The 15375-nt window shown below is 41.2% G+C and overlaps 1 protein-coding gene across 5 annotated transcripts in view; it reads right to left on the bottom strand.

The window, feature by feature from the left end:
• ccnt2a (cyclin T2a) overlaps window positions 1–15060 on the bottom strand; it is a 41220-nt gene extending 26160 nt beyond the window's left edge. For 2 of the 5 annotated variants that reach the window (XM_043694050.2, XM_043694052.2), the window contains exons 1-4: window positions 14139–15028; window positions 9953–10034; window positions 397–525; window positions 22–82 (exon numbers count right to left, since the gene is read on the bottom strand). In XM_043694050.2, coding sequence (XP_043549985.1) covers window positions 22–82; window positions 397–525; window positions 9953–10034; window positions 14139–14293 — 427 coding nt within the window. In that variant the 5' untranslated portion in view covers window positions 14294–15028. Of the gene's footprint in view, window positions 1–21; window positions 83–396; window positions 526–9952; window positions 10063–12181; window positions 14002–14138 lie in introns of those variants that run through there. The other 3 variants (XR_006312165.2, XM_087989201.1, XM_043694051.2) reach the window with 3 other exon arrangements.
• Between the last annotated feature and the right edge of the window lie 315 nt (window positions 15061–15375).

The raw sequence follows: 15375 nt of genomic DNA, 5'->3' as shown, positions 1-15375 counted from the left end.
CAAACATTTATTCCAACTTACCCAAGGTTTGCAGAATAATACTTTCAAGTATGACCAGATCTTGGGCCTGTTGAAGGTACGCCTGCAGTTTAAAGAACATAGATTAGAGATCAATGGACAGAAGAGTCAAAAGCAGACAAGCTCATTCCTTCATCACTTAAGAGCAGCGCTTTTCTACAAGTAGTTAGTAAAGAAATACATATTTTGCGAAGTTACAATGCTCGACCACATTTGTAATTTAGCAGATTTAGAACCTGTAGCTGCACTCGATGCAAAGGCAATTATATTGATTAAGACAAAACTTTGCAGATGAAAGGTATTTTTATAATTTAAAAATACAAATTTAAACTTTGCATTCATACCTTAAATATCACTGTCATATCATTTGTAACTTACATCACTCTTAACATCTAGTGGCTGTTCTTGAGGATTCAAGCAGGCATGCACCACCTTTATGACATGCTCAAGTTTACGTGGCTGTTCCTCTACCTTTGCAGCCAAGAACAAAGCAGCAGGGGAAATAACCTGTTAAGAATTTACAAATGTGAATGCTTTAAAAAATTACTACCGAGCAAAAAGACAAAATTTTGCTTCAATTAATGTCTGTATTAGGACTTCAATTATTCATATTACTTAATGATTTGGATAATTGCATAGAAAGTTATATATCCAAATTTGCTGATGACAGATGTTATGGACAGTATAGATAATAGCTCAAAATCACAAAGGGATATTGATAAACTAAATGAATGGGCAAAACTATGGCAGATAAAGTTCAATGTATGCAAGTGAGAAGTTATCCATTTTGGACCAAAACAGAATAGATCAGGCTACTTTCTAGATGATATGACGTTAAATCAGTGAGTGTCCAAAGAGACCTGGGGGTTCAGATGCATAGATCTTCAAAACGTCACAAACAGGTGCAAAAATTGCCAAGGCAATTAATGGAATGCTGGCCTTTATATCCAGAGGACAAGAGTTTTAGGACATAAATTATGCTGCAGTTATACAAAACCTTGGTTAGACCTTCTGGGAGCATGAGGGGAAATCTGGGCACTACATGTTAGGAGGGATATATTGGCCTTGGAAGGTGTGAGAGTAGGCTTATAACAATGACACTTACACTTCAGTTTGAGGAGAGAGATTATATAAATCAGACCTGGTTTCTCCAAACTTTAGAAGGTTAAGGGTGATCTGATCAAAGTCTACAGGATACTAAGAGAAAGGGACTGGGGATAAACTATTTCACTAGCTGGGGAATCTAGAAATAGGGGGCATAGTCTGACAATTAGGGCTAGACCATTCAGGAGAGAGGAAACACTTCTAAGCTTGAAGGGTGGTAGAACTTTGGAATCTCTTCCACAAACAGCAGTGGATGCTGAATCAGTGGGTAATTGTTAAAATTGGACAATTCTTTTGTTTAAGCAACGATACTAAGCGAAAGTCAGTTATATGGAGTTCGGCCACAGATCAACATGATCACAGTGAATGGCATTCCAGGCTCAAGGGGCTGAATGGCTCACTCTGATAGTTTTAGTTACTTAAACCATTGTGCACTTTGATCAAAAATGTTTGAAATGTCACTAGTCTTAAATCAAAAACATTGTCTCAACTTGTTTTCACTTAATGTCGTTTTAAAGCTCATCTTCCAATATGTAGCAATGTAGTGTTTTAAAAAAAAAAGCCACATTGTCTTTTAGTATAAATTTTTAACACTATTAAACAGGCAAAGATGGAAAGATTCAATTTCTGCACATTTGTAGATAATATTACTTAAAACTCAAGACTGATGCAGCCTTTGCACTGATACTAATGTGGACCCAGAAGTCACCCCTTACTATATGACATAAAATATAGTTAATGAAACATGCTGTATGCATGTAAATAAATAAATCTCACTCCAACCCAAATGGTTTCTGAAGACAAGATCAATATTTGTACATGCATAACAGACAGAGCACTTACCTGTACACTTAGCTCTAAAATCATTCCAAAGGCAGTTACTTTTTCCTCTCATCTCAGTTCAGACAAAGCAACAAATAAACAGAGGTTTTAAAGGAGGTTGAACTTCAGCACAGGAGAAGGAATACTTTATTTTCAAATTAATATTTTCATTCACTCCACTTCGACAGATTAAAAAAAATCAATCAAGTAGACTAGGGGCTGAAGACCTAGCTTGCTTTCAGCAAAGCTGTAAAAGTAAACTGATCTTTCAAAAGGTGCCAATGGAAGAGACCTCAAATGAGCTTCATAAGTTATTCTATCCTGGAAACAGAAAACTACACCCTTCATTACTTTATAAGCAGATTTATCTGAACTCTCTCCCCTATAAAACGTTGATCCAATCGCCTAAAATCATAAGAGCCAAAAAACAAACATTGCACAGAAGGATCACTGGATCTGAAATACCGACTCTGCTTTCTCTCCATGGATGCTGACAGAGTTGCTGAATCTCTCCAGCAATTTGCTTTTATTTCATATTCTCATTATCCACAGTTCTTTGCTTTTTAGATTAAAGCCCCTGGTCTGGATTACAGGTTTGTGCAATCAACAGACTTGTTCAGCCCACTGCCCCTGCACTGCCTCGCTGAACAGGCATTGACTAAGTGTCATTTCTGTGCCTTTTCACAATAAATTTTGTTCAGGAGGGGAGCATCTAAGGCTAAGACTATCTTAACATCAACTGAACCTCTCTTCAACATAGGCAGCACATTCTAAACACTAATTACTTAGTATGCAAAGTTTACTCTCATCACATTTGTTTCTTTTGTAAATTACCCCAGTTCTCAAATCAGTAACTGAGTGAAGTTTCTCTCTATCAACTCAGTCCTCCATTCCCCCCTCGCGATTGTGAAAACCTTGACCAAACGCCATCTTAACGTTCCCCGCTCCAAGTAAAACAATCTATCCTCATAACTGAAGTTTATCAACATCCCTGGAGGCATTCCAGTAAATCTCTTCTGCATTCTCTCCAGCGTGTACACAGCTTTCATGAAGTTTGGTGCTCAGAATTGTTCACAACCCTCAAGCTGAAATTTAACTAAGGATTAATACAGGTTCAACAAAGGTTTGTTGATACAGCACTCCAAGTCTGTTTTAATAAAAAGTCTGGGATACTTTATTGACTGATCGCTCTACCTGTTCTGCAGCCTTTATTAATTTATGCAAACACCTAAAAACTCTGCTCCGGTACAAGTTTTAGGATAGTGCCCATTTATACTGTCTCTACGTGCCCATTCAACCCAAATTGAACATCTCCAACTTCCCTGCATTGATAAGCTGTTGGAGTGGCCAAATGTGTCAGAAAAATTTCAATGCAAAAGAGTAGTTCTATAGAGTCAGATGTACAGCATGGAAACAGACCCTTTGGTCCAACCTGTCCATGCCGACCAGGTATCCCAACCCAATCTGGTCCCACATGCCAGCACCCGGCCCATATCCCTCCTCCAAACCCTTCCAATTCATATACCCATTCAAATGCCTCTTAAATGTTGCAATTGTACCAGCCTCCACCACATCCTCTGGCAGCTTATTCCATATGCATACCACCCTCTGCGTGAAAAGGTTGCCCCACAGGTCTCTTTTATATCTTTCCTCTCTCACAGAAAACCTATGCCCTCTAGTTCTGGACTCCCTGACCCCAGGGGAAAGACTTTGTTATTTATCCTTTGGGTAGCACGGTGGCACAGTGGTTAGCACTGCTGCCTCACAGCACCAGAGACCTGGGTTCAAATCTCGCCTCAGGCGACTGACTGTGTGGAGTTTGCACATTCTTCCCGTGTCTGCGTGGGTTTCCTCCGGGTGCTCCGGTTTCCTCCCACAGTCCAAAGATGTGCAATCAGGTGAATTGGCCATGCTAGATTGCCCGTAGTGTTAGGTGAAGGGGTAAGTGTAGGGGTATGGGTGGGTTGCACTTCGGCGGGTTGGTGTGGACTTGTTGGGCCGAAGGGCCTGTTTCCACACTGTAGGTAATCTAATCTATCCATGCCTCTCAATTTTGTAAACCTCTATAAGGTCACCCCTCAGCCTCCGACGCTCCAGGGAAAACAGCCCAGCCTGTTCAGCCTCTCCCTGTAGCTCAGATCCTCCAATCCTGGCAACATCCTTGTAAATCTTTTCAAGTTTCACAACATCTTTCCAAGAGGAAGGAGACCAGAATTGTATGCAATATTCCAACAGTGGCCTAACCAATGTCCTGTACAGCTGCAACATGACCTTCCAACTCCTGTACTCAATAATCTGACAATAAAGGAAAGCATACCAAACACCTTCTTCATTATCCTATCTACCTGCGACTCCACTTTCAAGGAGCTATGAACCTGCACTCCAAGGTCTCTTTGTTCAGCAACACTCCCTAGGACCTTACCATTAAGTGTCTAAGTCCTGCGAAGATTTGCAACCCCAAAATGCAGCACCTCACATTTATCTGAATTAAATTCCATCAGCCACTTCTCAGCCCATTTGGTCCAGATCCTGTTGCAATGAGGTAACCCTCTTCGCTGTCCACTACACCTCCAATTTTGGAGTCATCTGCAAACTTAGTTTTACAGTCTTCAATTTACAGTGCAACCAATTTTTCTTTTAAAAAGAAGATTTGGAAATTATTCCTTATGCACCAAAATATAGATTGTTATATTATAAGGAACAAACATGGTTGCTGGGAAATCCCATTGAAAATGTTCCCCTAGCCAGAGGAATACCTATGAACCAACCTTTGCCAGCCATTTCTGCACTCATGTTGCTACTGTCCCAGCTATTCTACATGCTAAACTTTCCAAGATTTGCGGCATTGCACTAAATGCATTTTTGAAACCCACATACACAACAAAAACACTACCATCTAACTGTCACCTTTCAAAGATAAACCCACCAAATTCAACAAGATTTCCCTTTAGAAACTCATGCTCGCTTTTCCTCATTTGCCCACATTCTGCCACGTGGCTCTTAATTCTATCCTGAATAACTGTCCAAACAGTTTCACTTCTCTGAAGTTAAACTGACTGGTCTGCAATTGCTGGGCTTATCCATACAATCAAGGGCTCTTATGTCACACTGGTAGTGGTAGTGTCCAAGTCTCACCTAGTCAAGAGGTTTTCATAACATGTCTGAACCAGTTGATTAAGAACATCTCTGTTTGCAACCACTTTTTGAACAAGAGGGTTAGGTTTATAACTTCCCAGTCTTCTGACACTGTCAAGAGTCTTAGGAAGTTTGAAAAAATTGTTGGTGTCTCTGTAATTTTCACTCACTTCCTCTGATTTCAGCACACCTGGTCCTGTTTGATTTCCTGCAGCCTATCCAATATCACGTCATCAATTTTAAACATTCTACTTACCGAGATTCCATTTCTCTTACAACGACCTGAATAGCATCTCCTTGCTTTGTAAATGCAAAATATTCACTTTACACCTCAGCCATAACCCTGCCACCACTCAAATCCTCCCCCTGATCAATAAAGGCCCGACTTCTCCCTTTACCACCCTTTTACTGTTATTGCGCCAACACTTTGGGATAGCTAGCCCTCTGTTAGTGGCAAGCCTTTTAGCATTAACCTCCTTTTGCTACTAACAAACACCATGATAGCTAAAAATTAGAATACTGAAATCCGGATTTGCCCTTTCTTAAGCTGGTTGCTAAATTACACAAGCAGTATATATATCCTCATGGAACATTACAGCCAATGCTTGCATATTCAAATATGGTCAGGTTCTACTTTTCTCTGAAGAAATGTGCCTAATGGCTTCAAAATCTATCGCTAAATCATCAATTACAACTTGCAATAAACTGATATAGCCCCAAAGTATAAATGACACTGCAATCTCAAAATCACTTTCACACTGCAAAAGCAGTAATCTAGCTTTCGAATTCTGCTTTTTTGCATTCATAATGTAGAGCTATACAATTCTTACAAAATAGCATATAACATTTTATTCACAGAGGAAGAAAAACATTGAGGTAACAACCTCTGTTCATATTAGCTTTCTTTACATTACATTTCAAATGATTAAGTGATATATGAGGTACCTAAATTATTTTCAGATTGAAAAAAATGTGGAAGTCAAAAAAGTAGAAATTCCAACACGAGATGAATATATGAAAGCTTTGCCCAAGCCTGCAGACGTGATGTTACACCAAGGCCTCATCAACCTCCTCTAGGTGTAGTTTAATTCATGAATACCAACTAATGCAAAGATCCTGCTATTACAAAGCAGAATGGTCTTGTCCAAAGTGCTCATTGAAGCACGACAAAGAAAAATTAAGATATTCGCTGAACTGATTTGCTGATGGTAGGACTTTGCACCCATTAGCGGTCACATTTGATTGGATATCAACAGTGAAGCATTGAGATATCCTAAGGAAGTGACAGCACACTACTAAATGCAAATTCTCTGAATCAGAATTTGGCAGTGAGCAGGGATAGCTTAGTAAGAAAGCCATTCTACACCCCAAACATTAACACCAAGGGTTGCATACTGAACTAAGTCACTTATCGATTGCAGACCAAGGTGAAAAAGTAAACCTCAAATTTATTTTAAACACTATTGAGCAAAGAGAGAATGGAAATTCATGTGCATATTGTTCGCCAAGTGTTTGCAAAAGGAAATTTCCTAATATCGGTACTAGATTTGAAAAATTTTAACAACAGCTAGAATCCAAACCTTATAATAATGCTTTGAAACCTTTAATGCATGAACCATTTTGATTTGGCACTGCACATTTGAAGAAATGTTCAAAGGTCAAGTGGTAACCACCACTGACAGAACAGCTTGTCTTCTCAAGACCAAAACCATCAAGTATGAAACACGAAGAAAACTGCAAAATTGATCACTTTGCTGATCAAGCGATCACCCACATCCATGGATCTATTGACCAGTGTGGGATTTTAAGACTGCCTTTTCCAAAGACAATTGATCTTAGGGTGCATGGTTAGGAGCAAACGTGGTGTGCCATCAAATTCTAACCCTAGAGCATCCACACCTGTAAAACAACAGCAAGCTTCTAATCCAAAATGCAGTCAATAACATCCCTTGCTGGAAAACCCCACCTGTCAAAAAGCTGAGCTGTCTCCTGGTTTTCTGTCGCTGCAGCCGAACTGTCCATCTTCAGAGAATCCACAGCGATATTCTGCACGCCTGCAAGCTGTTGAGCAGAAAGGACTGAAGTTGTGACACAAATGCCAAATCTGCACAGTATCGAGACAAAAGTCAGGAATAAGTGACATCCTGCTTGTTTGCATATCTCATTAGGTGGTATCACCTATCCAGACTATTGCTAATACGTTGTTCACAGGACAATAATGCTAAAGAAGATTGGAGGGCAAATCTAACTGCGAGACAAGAAGAATGTGGTTGGGCATAGATTTGTGCTCTTTCACCTCGCAAAAGCTCACTTTTTAAGTAATATACTGCAACAAATATTTAACCTTTCTTCAAAATGAACCTACTTCAGGAATCTACCTTTGCAACATCTATATCACAGAATGAATCAGCACCAATATATAAAAGAGCTCCAACACTGTTTCTCATCAACGAAAAATATTTGCTTAACTCCAGGACCAGACTTTCATAAGACTGTTGAGAAATGTATCGCTTCAAACCTTGAGAGGTGCTGAAGTTTAAGATATCAATCTCATTTAAGATGTTCCTCGAACAATTCAAGTTCTACTACAAATTGTGCAGCACTTTCAACTCTCACCAAGAAAGTGACAAGTTTCCTTGCAAGGATGATTTATATACCACTTAATTAGAAGATAGACCGAAGCATAGAAATCCAGGACAGATGAATAAAAGAATTGCTCACTGGGTAGTGGAATTCTGGACTGTTGGTCAGGCCTGTGCATTCCTCAACTTCTCTCAAAAAAGTACAGTAGGCGGAACACGTGTAATGCAGTAAGATCAATTCACAAAAGCCATGAGAGATTCTCTCCTTTGACAGACTACTCTGGAATTGGATCAAATAAATGCATTACAGGTAACCAGACTGTGATAAGGAATCAGTACATAAGGATGAGGTACCTCAAGTTTTGCCACATTAAAAAGGACATTTTGACATGATCCATTTGTATTGCTAACATAAAGCCAAGCCAAACAATTGCTATGCAATTTATGGCAATGTCTTATCAGCTGATGTCAATGCTAATATATTAACCGTTGCTTTTATGCCAGACAGCACCACAGAAACAGTACAGCTCACAGGCTGAGTAAGTTGGTGGCAGGAATTGCAGGTAGTGGGTATAGTCTAATTCCCACCAACTAAGTCTTAAGAATGAGACAAAGTTAAAACTGCGGGCTGCATTGAACACATTCTTTCTTGCTGATGGCAAACTTCTTCAGTGAACTGGAATTCAGTGTCACCTCTTCATAAAGAAAGAAGGAAAATCATATTGATCCAATGGATTTCCTTCCAGCAAATCTGATACTTGCCATATCTTGTTGCCAAGTTTACAACAGCCTGCACTCAAGGATGCAGACAAATATTAGAATAATCCTAGGTTGGATCCACAAAGATTATACGTCTTGATTACAGACATCAAACTGGTCAAATTTGACCAATCAATCCTGAACATCCAAAGATGGATCAGCTGGATGTATTGAGCACAAAAGTGCACTTAAACTTTTGAAGACTTATGACGCAGATAGAAACAAGATTAACTTTTCTCTGTGCATAAAACAAGGTAATTGAAGAGATACAAATAGCACTGATTCAGGCAGGATCCCTTATGGCTAATGGGTTGGGATGGTCATATGATCAAAGATTCAACTTCTGTTGAACTTCAAGACTGGCAACAATATAATTGCACATGTGTAACACTGTCATGTTGAAATGTCTCTGTGCTTCAAAGATAACTTCCCTCATATACAGACTGAAAAAAAGGCCCAGACATTAACTTCCTGTAAACAAAATTTAAAAATGACATTTTTGTGAAATACAAATTTGCAGCGTTGCATTACCCTAATGATTTTAAATCTTGCCTGCCTATTCCAATTTTCTCCTGGTTGCTCAGTGTTCAATCTGGCCTCTGGTTTTCAGCCAGAGGCCAGATTGCAACATAAATACAAGTAACTCATATATACAAAATTGGGTTAAACACAGATTGTATACCTAGCAGCACCCAGAATGCACAAACTTATAGCATTACGATTATCAACTAGACGCCAGCACAAACGTGACCAGAAACTATATAAAAAGAATAAAAAATACATAAGTGGATATTTCATAGCATCAATGTGCAAAAGGAACTTGCTTGTAGATGCATTGTGCAGTAGGTACAAATTGATAATTTTAAATGTGCACTTGCATACTGATCCTAATTTCGTAAGGAAGTGATTTCTAATTCCGTTGATCTTAGAATATTCTTTCATTATTTGCAAAAACATGGAAAATGTTTTACCTCACTTCCAACACTGCCAAGGCATACTTCGTACTCGCACAGGTGTTCATTACGATTTTTTTATAGAGCAAGCAATTGATGTCAGTAGTTCCCAGACTGTGGGTCATGATCTGTGTTAGGGTCACAAGCTCAAGCTGAGCCAGTAATAGTGAATATTAAGCAGATATTTTGGGAGGACAGTCTTGTTAAGCAACGATGAGGATCCAGTACATACATATGCATCTTCAGAATATCTGTAGATAAAACCACTGGCTTTCACCAAACCCAACTCACATTAAACATTAAAATTGGGTCAGAGAGAAAAGCTCAGCTTTTGGCTTACAAATTAATTTATGACAAAACCATTGCATTAAAACTCTACAGAATCATACTAGAACCACATTAAAATATTATCTGGCGTAAATACAGTAAAGTGACAAGTTACAAACTTTCACTAACAATTAAAACAGCAATGAATCAAATATTCCCCACATCTTCACAGGATCTTTCAATATGAGGTGCAAAAATCAATTAACCAACAGTGCTACTAAATTCTGCTCAGTAAAAAACAAAAACACTTACATTTCTATGAAACCTTGTGAAAGAATGTTGCATATAAAATCTGTGCATATAAACAATTGCAGTGTTGATGGTCAATTGAGAGCTAAAACATCTGTCAAGGAAAGTGCACCCTAAAGACATCAAGGAAACATTGCTTAAGCTGTGACCAAAATGAGACATTGATAAAATAGAATTCAGTGGAAAACAAAAGGTTTAGAACAGTTTTAAAAATTCACCTGAGATATAAAGCAATGGAAAGGAACACAAACTTGAATTTATACTGTTGCTTATGAGAGAATATAGTGTTTACAATAGGTGCAGAAATATTTGAAAACAAACTTAACTAAGAGGCCTTAATTTCCATTCTACACTAACACTGAAAACTTTTATTCAGGTAATTGATGCAATACATCAACCAAGGTATCCCCTGCGCCAGGATGATTCTAGGAGAAAGTGAGGACCGCAGATGCTGGAGATGAGTTGAGTGCGCGGTGCTGGAAATGCACAGATCAGGCAGCACCCGAGGAGGAGAATCGATGCTTTGGGAAGAGCCCTTAATCAGAAATAAGACTTGAGAGCCGAGAAGGTAGCGATAAATTGGGGTGGGGGAAGGTGGGGTGGTGAGGCTAGGGGAAAAGTAGCCAAGTGTGCGACAGGTAGATGGAAGTGGGAAAATGGTGATAGGTCGGAGAGGAGGGTGGAGCAGATAGGTGGGAAGGAAGATGGACAGGTCAATGAGGACGGTGTAAAGTTGGAACTGGAAATAAGGTGGGGGTGGGCAAGGGTAACTATTGAAGTGGGGGGGGTTGGAGGGTCCCAAAGCGGAAAATGAGGTGTTCTTCCTCCTGGCCTCGGGTGGTTATGATGTAGTATGGAGGAGGACTTGAAGTGTTCAGCCACAGGGCAGTGGGGTTGGTTGGTTGGTGCAGGTGCCCCGTAGATGTTCTCTCAAACGCTCTGCAAGTAGGCGTGCTCTCCCCCCAATGTAGAGACCACCACAATTGGGAGCAACAGATACAGTAAATGACATATGTGGAAGTGCAGGTAAAACAGATTGATGTGGAAGACTCCTTTGAAGCTTTGTATGGGGGTGATTTTTGGGAGGGGCCGGGGAGGCTGTCAGGAGGGGAGTGCGGGGAAATGGGTGAAGTGTGGACCTAACAATGCAGTCGCAGAGGGAATGGTCTTTACAGAAAAGGGTTAGGGAGGGAAGTATATCTCTGGTTGGGGCTGTTTGTAGCAGAAATTGGCACCTACAAAACGGAATATATTGCATTGACCTCCGCCATTTCTGCCATCTACAAAGGGACCCCACCACCACATATTTCCCTCCCCACCCTTATCTGTGTTCCATAAAGACCATTTCTCCACAGCTCTTTCTCTCTCTCCCCGCCCCTCCCCCCCAAAATCATCCCACCCTCCCCTCCCGGCACCACCACTACAGGAATTGCAAATTCTGCACCCACACCTCCAAGGCATCAAAGGAGCCTTCCACATCCAGAGTTTTACCTGCACTTCCACACGTCATTTACTGTATCCGTTGCTCTCAATGCATCTTCTCTACACTGGGGAGACAGGACACCTACTTCCAGAGCGCTTCAGAGAACATCTCTGCACCAAACAACCCCTACGTCTCGTGGCCGAACCTTTCAACTCCCCCTCCCACTGCGCTAAGGACATGCAGGTCCTGGGCCTCCTCCATTGCCACACCCTAACCACCCAACGCCTCATCTTCTGTCTTGGGACCTTCCAACCACATGACATCAATATGGACTTCACTAGTTTCCTCATTTCCCCACTCCCCACCTTATCCCAGTTCCAACCTTCCAACTCGGCACCACTCATGACCTGCCCATCTCCCTTCTTATGTGCTCCACCCTCCTCTCCGACCTATCACTATTACCCCCACCTCCATCTACTTATCGGACTCAACTATCTCTCCTCCCCCGCCACCTCACAAGCCCCATAACTGATGAAGGACTCTTGCCAGAAACATCAATTCTACTGCTCCTTGGATGTTGCCCGACCTGCTGTGCTTTTCTAACATCACACTCTCGACCAGAATTCTTCAAGCACAACAGCAGCACAGAACAAACACCCAACTCTTCTGCACCAACCAGACATCCCAATCTGACAAAGCCTCATTTGCCACTATTTGGCCCATGTCCCTCTCAACCTTTGCTATTCATTGACCAATCCAGAAAACTTTTAAACCTCCGGCCTTTTTCTTTAAGATGTTTACCCTCTCACCTTAAATCTATGCCATCTGGTTTTGGACCTCGCTATCTTAGGAAGACACCTTGGCTCTTCATTCTATCCATGCCCCTCTTGAGTTTGTAAACCTCTATAAGGTCACCCTTCAGCCTCTGACATTTCTAGGGAAAAAAGTCCCAGTCAATTCAGGTTAGTTCAGTAGCATTAAATTAAACTCCTGTGGAAACCAAGTAGGACATGGAACATGCAATCTTTTCAAAAAAAAAATCTTTGATTAGATTCCCTACAGTTGCCCAGCTAGTTGACAATATCCATTAAAGCATGCATATTATTTAAGACTTTAGTATAAAAGAACCTTGGTCTTTGGAATTAACTGATTTTTCCAAGGAGCAAGAGAAAGCAAACAAAAAGTAGCCAGAACTGTATGTCACTGTTCATTTATCTTAGTCATAATAGCATTGAAATACATCAAGTTTTTAAAAATGTAGACATGTACCAAGAATGTATGATGCAGGAGACCCTCAGAATGTGTATATCTTCAATTGTTCCCATAAGACGCAATTAAAAAAGGTAGGAACAGAAATCGATTCAAGTGACCAATTTTGGCAAATGCGCAAGCTGGCCCAAAAGATATTCAAATCACAGTTCTGAAAGGGACATCTGAACAAAATCTTCTCTTATTCAAACATTTACTTGGAACTATGTTGTGATTCCAGTGCCTGCTAACCTGTTCACACTGCTCATAACTTCATCACTATTAGTAATGAGCATAATTATATATTTATACTTAGGAGATTTCCTATAAAGTGTGTACTTTGAACAAAGACACAGAATTAGCCAGTCACTTCTACTTGCCCACTGATTGCTTAATTATATATTATAAAATTGACATATTAACATATAAGAACCACATTTGTCATAAACTATATAGGTAATGGCAGCGTGAATTCCTTCACTAACAGAAACAAAAGATTAAATGCATCGTATTTCCTTGGTACAGGGCACGTCACTTTAACGCGAAATCATCTCAACAAATTTCTGGCTGCACACCTTTAAAAAAGGAAACGCGCATCCATATTGTCACAAGAGTAAGATGGCATGGCATGATTAGAAATACATTTTCCTATTACCCTTAAATACTTTCCTAATTCATTTAGAAATAAAAGTCACAAGCACAAAGGCCTTTTTAATATTTACGCTCCAAAATACAAAATTAGAAAAGTCAGCAACTGTAGTCCAGAGAAGGATAAACTATGACCAATGATATCTGAACTAATTGACAACATTGACACAACTAAATGTCCGGGGGAAAAAAATCAATTACTTCCCTCCCTCGCCCAGATATATGATAATCCTCACGAATGAATCACGAATTTATATTTTGCATAATCACGAGCCTACAAACATAAGACTAAACGCTGACGCTTAGGTTTGTTCTTATCTGTTAGATTGTATGACTTCAAAGCGTGGCGCCATTAGCACGATTGCCGGTCTGCTGCCGGCAGCCATGTTGTCTTTTGTGCCCTGTTGCAACTCCAGTTCCATCCAGGATCCGGGCCGCTCTACACCCTTTTCCATCTAGTGAGGTGAAGATGGGCGAGAAACGGATCACCCCTAAGTTGGGGATAAGATCGCCCTGGTCTCGTAAGTGACCCAGAAACATCGGCAACCTCAGCGGGAAACCGCAAGGAAACGAGGTGCCGCCAAAACGGCGCCTGCGAAAATGAAGCGCTCCGGCATCGGCCGGAGTCCGGGCCCCGAACCCGCTGTCGGCCACCAACTCAGCACCGCCGACACTTTAAACACCGACAATTCTGCTTCCATTCGGTCACCTTCCCCGCCCCCACAACCCGTTCCTCCACCCCACCTTCCCTGCGGAACAGGGGACCGCTCAGGCGCCGCCATGTCAGGCCCGGTAGCTAGGCCTCCCGCTCCCTAACCCTTATCGCCGACATTTCTAGAGATCGTTTCATCTCCCCGACGGCAAGGATACACATTGAGCCGCTGGCCCATGTCCTGGACTAAATTGGCGGCCTGTTGCCGGTACGAGAGCTCCTTGTCGGTGTCGATCCCGCACCGCCGGGATGGCGTGTTCTCCAGCTGCTCCCGAGTGAAATACCATTTCGACGATGCGGCTGAAGCTGCCATTTACCCGACACCGCGACCAACTCCCAGCGTCGCGCAGCTCGCATGCGCACTGTGGCCCACAAACATGCGCGCAGACAATTACCGGAAATGAGGGCACCAACCCGATTCTTACCTCGCCGGAAGACTGGGCTGCAATGCATGTTGGGATCTGTAGTCCGGAAGGTGTCTAGGGGAACCTGCAGTAAAATCGAGCTTTAGGGCACCAGTAATGTTATTCTCTTCGTCTCGTTGTCTTCAAGCAACAACAAACACACGATCTGTATGATAATTCAAAGTGGATACAAATTACTTCAAAATGTGAGGTGATCATTTTGGTCTGAAAAAGGCAGAGAGAGACAATTAACGGTTCCAAAACTGCACATTCCCAGAATCTAAAATAACAGGAAAAGCTGGAAAAACACAGGAGGTTCGGTAGTATTTCTGGAGACAGACAGAGAAAATGTGCAGATCGATTATCGATTACCTTCTTGATGAAAGTGGACGGGGCGCAATGGCCTGTCGGAAATCTACATCAGAACAGAGGGGAGTATCTCAAAAAGGAGATAGTGAAAGTGCAGAGCCAGCACGTTCCTATCAAGGTGAAGAGTGGGACAAAGTTTCGATTAAATATTGAAAAATGTATAGGATTGGAGAATTTAAAAAAAAAGTGACTAAAATAAATTCATAAGGCATTGGTATAGTGGGCAACGAAGATGGTTACCTCGGGATCTTGATCAGGTGGGCCAATGGGTCGAGGAGTGGCAGATGAGGTTTAATTTAGATAAGGGGCTGCATTTTGGAAAGGTAAATCAGGGCAGAACTTATACACCTAATAGTAAGGTACTGGGGAGTGTTTCTGAACAAAGGCACCTTGGAGTGCAGGTTCACAGTTCCTTGAAAGTAGAGTTTCTGGTAGATAGGATAGTGAAGAAGGCGTTTGGTATGCTTTTCTTTATTGATCAGCGCATTGAGTATACGAGTTGAGAGATGTTGCAGCTGCGCAGGTTAAGCCACTTTTGAAATATTGTGTGAAATTTGGTCTCTCTCCTATAGGAAGGATGTTGTAAAACATGAAAGGGTTCAGAAAAGATTTACACAGATGT

The sequence above is a fragment of the Chiloscyllium plagiosum genome, unplaced genomic scaffold, assembly GCF_037043375.1.
Source record: "Chiloscyllium plagiosum isolate Xiang-an unplaced genomic scaffold, Cpla_swu_hap1 HiC_scaffold_7, whole genome shotgun sequence".
NCBI lineage: Eukaryota > Metazoa > Chordata > Chondrichthyes > Orectolobiformes > Hemiscylliidae > Chiloscyllium > Chiloscyllium plagiosum.
Note: the sequence above shows the minus strand (reverse complement) of the source record. Positions and strands in the feature narration are given on the sequence as shown.